Here is a 7,799-nt window from a genome sequence, read left to right on the forward strand (position 1 = left end):
GTATCAGCAAACATATTTTTTATAGTGAAATAGTATATCTTTACAAAAATAAGCACTTCATTCCATGTCACTTCTCAGCTGTGTGTTAGAATAGCATGCACAGAGATTCACTTATTTTAAACAATGTCATAGGCAAAATGTTTATATTTAAATATATTATTTTTATATATTTCAATTTGAGGGGCAACGTACTATTTTATTCGTCACCCTTAATTCCCTTCACCTCACCCCCTATACAAAAAAGTATATTTAAAGTGCTTTTTAGACCTGGTGAAAGTCAGTCAGTATATACACATGACAAGGACTGACCAGGTGAATCCAGGTGAAAGCTATGATCCCTTGTTGATGTCACTTGTTAAATCCACTTCAATCAGTGTAGATGAAGGGGAGGGAACAGGTTAAAGAAGGATTTTTAAGCCTTGAGACAATTGAGACATGGATTGTGTATGTATGCCATTCAGAGGGTGAATGGGCAAGACAAAATATTGAATTGCCTTTGAACAGGGTATTGTAGTCGGTGCCAGGCACACCGGTTTGTGTTAAGAACTGCAACGCTGCTGGGTTTTTCCACGCTCAAGAGTTTCCCATGTGAATCAGGAATGGTCCACCACCCAAAGGCATTGGAGTCAACATGGGACAGGATCAACACCTTGTAGAGTCCATGCCCCGTCGAATTGAGGTTGTTCTGAGGCCAAAGGGGGGGGGGGGGGGGGGGGGGCAATTCAATATTAGGAAGGTGTTCCTAATGTTTGGTGTACTCAGTGTATATTAAATGCATTATCAGCAAATTTTGTTATTATGAATGATCAAGCTGTTGATGGTAAAGCCACGGTGGAAGGCTACTCATGATGAAGTGGATTAGGGGTGGCCCAGTGTCAGTGTCGACACCCCAGCTTCCTCCACATTAAAAACCCCTCTCTTGAATGAGTCAACAAACTCTCTGATATCATAGGGGTCATCTCCTCTCCTCTCCTTGTTAAAACTCAGCACTTTGAGCAGCCTTCTTCTACACTGACTCCATTCAGATGATATGTTAAAGAGCCTCATGCCCTCCTTGTAGTGGTTGACAGCGGTCCTCTCAGAGCCCAGGTGGTAGAGATGGACGTCACCATACATGCGGTGCCAGGCCTGGCGGTTGGAGGGCTTCAGATCTGACCGGGACCACAGCTCCTGGAACTTCTCCATGGCCTTAGTGGTGTCCTTCAGCTCTGAGTACCTCACAGCCAGCTCCACCTGGGGGAGAGGAGGAGATTGTCTTGTTTGGGTATTATTACCATAACTCAGTGATAAAGAAAGTATTTGAATATCACCTGGGTCAGAGTCGAGAGGAGAATGGATGTGGTAAATCAGTGATAATAGTGTATGCCCCCAACCAATTGTGTATTTATTAAATTTTTTTGCGTTGTTTGTAACATTTTTTTTTAAATGTATTTTGTACATAATGTTGCCACTACCGTCTCTTATGACCAAAAATAACTTCTGGGCATCAGGACTGCGATTACTCACCACGGACTGGCAGAATCCTTTTTTTCATTTAACGAGTCTGACGAGCCCGACGCGAACAAGATACTGCTTTCTTTTGAACAGGCACAGATCCCCTTGATTTGCGTGAAGAGGAGGCGGAGAAAAAGGGTCCGGAGGGCGGGCTGCCTTCTGAGAATTCGTAGGCGTTCGAATAAACCCCCACTTCCTTCCATTCTGCTAGCAAACGTGCAATCTTTGGAAAATAAAATAGATGACCTACACGGAAGATTAAACTACTAACGGGACATTCAAAACTGTAATATCGTATGCTTCACGGAGTTGTGGCTGTACGACGACACTATCAACATACAGCTGGCTAGTTATACGCTGCACCGGCAGGATAGAACAGAAGTGTCTGGTAAGACAAGGGGCGGTGGACTATATTTTTGTAAATAACAGCTGGTGCACGATATCTAAGGAGGTCTCTAGCTATTGCTCGCCTGAGGTAGAGTATCTCATGATAAACTGTAGACCACACAATCTACCTAGAGAGTTTTCATCTGTATTTTTTTCGTAGCTGTTAAAATACCACCACAGTCGGAGGCTGGCACCAAGACAGCATTGAATGAGCTGTATTCCGCCATAAGCAAACAAGAAAACGCTCACCCATAGGCGGCGCTCCAAGTAGCCGGGGACGTTAATGCAGGGAAACTTAAATCCGTTTGACCAAATTTCTATCAGCATGTGAAATGTGCAACCAGAGGGAAAAAACTCTGAACCACCTTTACTCCACACACAGAGATGCACACAAACCTCTTCCTCGCCCTCCATTTGGCAAATCTGACCATAATTCTATCCTCTGGATTCCTGCTTAAATGGGGGGAAGCACAAGTGATTAGATCAATAAAAAAGTGGTCAGATGAAGCAGATACTAAGCTACAGGACTGTTTTGCTAGCACAGACTGGAATATGTTCTGGGATTCCTCCGATGACATTGAGGAGTACACCACATCAGTCACTGGCTTCATCAATAAGTGCCTCGATGACGTTGTCCCCACAGTGACCGTATGTACACACCCCAACCAGAAGCCATGGATTACAGGCAACATCCGCACTGAACTAAAGGCTAGAGCTGCCACTTTCAAGGAGCGGGACTCTAACCCGGAAGCTTATAAGAAATCCCGCTATGCCCTCCGACAAACCATAAACAGGCAAAGCGTCAATACAGGACTAAGATCGAATTGTACTAGACTGGCTCTGACGCTCGTCGGATGTGGCAGGGCTTGCAAACCATTACAGACTACAAAACGTAAGCACAGCCGAGAGCTGCCCAGTGACACATGCCTACCAGACGAGCTAAACTACTTCTATGCTCGCTTCGAGGAAAATAACACTGGAACACGCATGAGAGCACCAGTTGTTTCGGAAGACTGCGTGATCACGCTCTTCGCAGCCGATGTGAGTAAGACCTTTAAACAGGTCAACATTCGCAAGGCCGCAGGGCCAGACGGATTACCTGGACGTGTACTGTGAGCATGCGCTGACCAACTGGCAAGTGTCTACACTGACATTTTTCATCTCTCCCTGTCCGAGTCTGTAATACCAACATGTTTTAAGCAGACCACCAGAGTGCCTGTGCCCAAGAACACTAGGGTAACCTGCCTAAATGACTACCGACCCGTAGCACTCATGTCTGTAGCCATGAAGTGCTTTGAAAGGCGTGGCTCACATCAACACCATTATCTTAGAAACCCTAGACCCACTCCAATTTGCATACCGCTCAACAGATCCACAGATGATGCAATCTCTATTGCACTCCACATTGCCATTTCACACCTGTACAAAAGGAACACCTATGTGAGAATGCTATTCATTGACTACAGCTCAGCGTTCAACACCATAGTGCCCTCAAAGCTCATCACTAAGCTAAGGACCCGGGGACTAAACACCTCCCTCTGCAACTGGATCCTGGACTTCCTGACTGGCCGCCCCCAGGTGGTAAGGGTAGGTAACAACATATCCGCCATGCTGATCCTTAACACAGGGGACCCTCAGTGGTGCGTGCTCAGTCCCCTCCTGTACTCCCTGTCTACTCATGACTGCACAACCAGGCATGACTCCAACACCATCATTAAGTTTGCCGATGACACAACAGTGGTAGGCCTGATCACCGAAAACAACGAGACAGCCTACAGGGAGGAGGTCAGAGACCTGGCCGTGTGGTGCCAGGACAACAACCTCTCCCTCAACATGATCAAGACTAAGGAGATGATTGTGGACTACAGGAAAAAGATGACTGAGCACGCCCCCATTCTCATCGACGGGGATGCAGTGCAGCAGGTTGAGAGCTTCAAGTTCCTTGATGTCCACATCACCAACAAACTGACATGGTCCAAACACATCAAGACAGTGGTGAAGAGAGCACGACAAAACCTACTTCCCCTCAGGAGACTGAAAAGATTTGGCATGGGTCCTCAGATCCTCAAAAGGTTTTACAGCTGCACCATTGAGAGCATCCTGACTGGTTGCATCACTGCCTGGTATGGCAACTGCTCGGCCTCCGACTGCAAGGCACTACAGGGGGCAGTGCGAACGGCCCAGTACATCACTGGGGCTAAGCTTCCTGCCATCCAGAACCTCTATACCAGGCAGTGTCAGAGGAAGGCCCTAAAAATTTTCAAAGACTCCAGCCACCCTAGTCATAGACTGTTCTCTCTGCTACCGCACAGCAAGCGGTACCGGAGTGCCAAGTCTAGGTCTAAGAGGCTTCTAAACAGCTTCTACCCCCAAGCCATAAGACTCCTGAACACCTAATCAAATGGCTACCCAGACTATTTGAAATCCCCCTCCCCCTTTTACAGCGCTGCTAATCTCTGTTGTTATCATCTATGCATAGTCACTTTAGTAACTCTACCTACATGTACACATTACCTCAAATAACCGATTTCTCCGCACATTGACTCTGTACCATTACCCCCTTGTATATAGTCTCACTATTGTTATTTTACTGCTGCTCTTTAATTACTTGTTACTTAAAAAAAAAAATCTTATGCGTATTTTTTTAAACTGCATTGTTGGTTAGGGGCTCGTGAGTAAGCATTTCACTGTAATACCTGTTGTATTCGACGCATGTGACTAATTTGATTTGATGTAGCTTCCCTGTCCTGCGTGTGTTTATCACTGTGTGTGTGTGCATGCATGTATCTCTAACCTGAGGGTAGATGTGTGTGGGGTTGAGGCGTGCCCCCTCCTCCAGATGGAACACACAGCGTTTGAGCAGTGTTTGGTCGTGGGGGTCTCCGCTCTGCTTAGCCCTCCAGCGGTAGTTGTTGGCTATCTCATGGTGCAGGCGGGAAGAGTTTGGCGCCCTCTGCAGCATCCTATGCAGCACTGCCAGGGCTTCATCATAACTCTGCTCCTTTTTCATGAACCTCCCCACCTCAAATCAAATCAAATGTTATTAGTCACATGCATTGAATGCAACGGGTGTAGACCTTACAGTGAAATGCTTACTTACAAGCCCCTAACCAACAATGCAGTTTAAAAAATATGAATAAGAAATTAAAGGAACAAGTAATTAAAGAGCAGCAGTAAAATAACGATAGCGAGACTTTATAAAGGGCATACCGGTACAGAGTCAATGTGCGGCGGCACCGGTTAGTCGAGGTAATTGAGGTAATATGTACATGTAGGTAGTAATTAAAGTGACTATGCATAGATAATAACAGAGAGTAGCAGCGGCCTAAAAGAAGGGGTGGGGAAGTGGGCAATACAAATAGTCTGGGTAGCCATTTGATGAGATGTTCAGGAGTCTTATGGCTTGGGGGTAGAAGCTGTTTAGAAGCCTCTTGGACCTAGACTTGGCACTCCGGTACCGCTTGCAGTGTGGTAGCAGAGAGAACAGTCTATGACTAGGGTGGCTGGAGTTTGACAATTTTTTGGGCCTTCCTCTGACACTGCCTGGTACAGAGGTCCTGGATGGCAGGAAGCAATGGTCCCAGTGATGTACTGAGCCGTATGCACTACCCTCTGTTTTGCCTTGCGGTCGGAAGCCGAGCAGTTGCCACACCAGGCAGTGATGCAACCAGTCAGGATGCGCTCGATGGTGTTCAGAAAGCACAAAATAGGAGAAACCCATTTTAAATGGAGTGAAACAGGAGGCATAACACTGTGCATGCCCTACTAATACACACAACCCTGGATAGTCATATACAGACAGAAACTGTTCCTTTTAAATCCAAAATACCTATAGGTCCAACACATCACAGAATTATGTGACCTAATCTTAGAGCATTAGAATGCTTTTTAGCCTAAACATCTCTCCCCACCTGTAGTACCACACTGAGGTCGTAGGGTGCCAGACTCAGAGCCTTCCTCATGTAGCCCCAGGCCTCTGCATTCCTCCGGTTCTTGTAGCACTTCAGGCCCAGGTAGACCCTGGTCATGGCGCTGTCTGGGTTGAGCTCCAGGACATAATTCAGCTGTTTAACAGCAAGGGAATCCTCATAGGAGAGCCTCTGGTCCTCCCTAGTCACCAGGCCCTCCTGGCGGAACAGAGAGAAGGCAAACCCCGAGTTCCACTCCTTATCTTCAGGCTCCATCTGCAGAGCCAACTGAAAGCACTCCTTCGCTCTAAGGAGAGGAGAAGGGAAGAAAAGAGACAGGATGAGTGAGGGGAGGAGGGGAGGGTAGATGAGGAAAAAGGACTGAAAGGAGAGGAGGTGTTATTGATTTCCAAAAGTGAAATCAGACTAAACAGTACATAAAGCCAACAGTCATCAGTCAGCCTTTTATTACAATATACATAATAAATAATTAATCTAGATACCTTGTGTAGTGGTGCTTTGAGAACTTGAGGAGGGACCAGGCCTTCTCACTGTGGACCTCTCTGGGCACAAGCAGGACAGAGGTTGAGGCTGTGGCACTGGCCTGCAGTACAGAGGTGGATGCTGTGGCAGAGGCCTTGTGTAACTCCTCCAGCTTCTGAATATACCCGTCTGCTCTTATGTCATCTCCAATGTGATGGCAGACCCAGGCCAGGTTTCCATACGTCACTACACACAGCCTCTCGCCATGAGCGTTTTCCCTCTCTGCCTTCTCTAAGCATTCCAGTGCTCTCTTATCTTCACCTTTCAGGTGTTTAATATAAGCCAGCAGGTTTAAACTGTGTCTTTTCAGATTGCCTTCAAAGCCCTCCTGAACTACTTCCAGGGTTTCACGTAGTTTTATCTCCAGGAGGTTGAGGTCAGCCTGTTCCTTGTTTAGCTCCCAGGTGAAGTGACATTGCAGTTTCTTTAGGTTATTTTCAAGGGTGTTCTCACTGTCACTGAGAATGATTTTTAGAAAATTTAAACAACAGTAATTTAAATCATTTATGGGTAACAATTAAGTACCTAGCTGTAATAGATTTCCATTCAAATGGGCAACTAAAACCTTTTATGCAAAAAAAAATATATAATAATTCTCAAGTAATAATTTTGCTAGGACTGTCTGGGAGAGGTTTGAGTGGGGAGGGGGAATCTGAAAACTAGATGTTATTGGCAGAGAGGTTTGGAACTCTTGTTCTAATTGGTCTATCACCAAATTTAGAGCATGGTGATGTCATCATGGAAAGCCGAAACTCCCACCATTGCGAACCTTCTAATTAGAAGGTACTGTATAGATTGTATTTTTCTACCAGCAAATATCAGGAAATAACACTGATCAAATGTTTTCACACTTTTACAGTTTTTGTTTCATCAGCTGTTTTACAATATGAAATAAAACACAAGAAAAAGTACATTTTGACTGCACTGGGCCTTTAAAATTCATAGCAAATAAATGTATTACACAATGAGAAGAAAGCATTTTCAATATAGCAAATTATGCATAAATGCCACTCAAAATTATTTCCTCAAATAGTGATGATAATGCACTAAAGAATGAAAGGTTTGCTTACCAAGGGGTAATTTTCTAACATATCATATTCAAAAATACTAAAATGAAATTGTAACAAAAAAATAATTACTTCAAACCCCCCCATTGCTTACCTCATAATTCAATTCAGGACTTGTTTTTTCAAATGCCAGCTGTCCCTGTTCAGATTAAGTGTATTGACTGATAGTGACTGTGTCTTTTATTGCTCTCAGTTAAGTTTCAGTTTCTATTACAGGGATCACAGTAAAATGAAAGTTTATGGCAGCCAATGTTAACCACACCCATATCTTGAAATAGAATCTACAATGCATTTGGAAAGTATTCAGACACCTTAACTTTTTCCACATTGTTACCTTAGTCTTATTATAAAATTGATTAAATCGTTTTTTTATCTCTTCAATCTACACTCACTACCTTAT

The 7,799-nt window shown here is 44.7% G+C and overlaps 1 protein-coding gene across 1 annotated transcript; it reads right to left on the reverse strand.

Moving 5' to 3' along the window:
* Window positions 1-722: 722 nt before the first annotated feature.
* On the reverse strand, window positions 723-7,571 carry ifit8 (interferon-induced protein with tetratricopeptide repeats 8). The gene is made up of 5 exons (XM_038990590.1): window positions 7,494-7,571; window positions 6,293-6,790; window positions 5,793-6,096; window positions 4,676-4,903; window positions 723-1,233 (listed from the first exon to the last, which is right to left on the reverse strand). Exons 1-5 carry the CDS (start codon window positions 7,496-7,498, stop codon window positions 859-861), a joined length of 1,410 nt encoding a protein of 469 aa, XP_038846518.1. The 5' UTR covers window positions 7,499-7,571; the 3' UTR covers window positions 723-858.
* Between the last annotated feature and the right edge of the window lie 228 nt (window positions 7,572-7,799).

This window comes from Salvelinus namaycush, chromosome 4 (genome assembly GCF_016432855.1).
Source record: "Salvelinus namaycush isolate Seneca chromosome 4, SaNama_1.0, whole genome shotgun sequence".
Taxonomy (NCBI): Eukaryota; Metazoa; Chordata; class Actinopteri; order Salmoniformes; family Salmonidae; genus Salvelinus; species Salvelinus namaycush.

Bases quoted from the DNA above. Each gene is read 5' to 3' on its own strand.
- ifit8 (XM_038990590.1), bottom strand. The intron at 6,097-6,292 runs GTATCTAGATTA...TCCTCTCCTTAG, and splicing joins TCAAAGCACCACTACACAAG to AGCGAAGGAGTGCTTTCAGT. The intron at 4,904-5,792 runs GTGGGGAGAGAT...ATTTGATTTGAG, and splicing joins ACCTCAGTGTGGTACTACAG to GTGGGGAGGTTCATGAAAAA.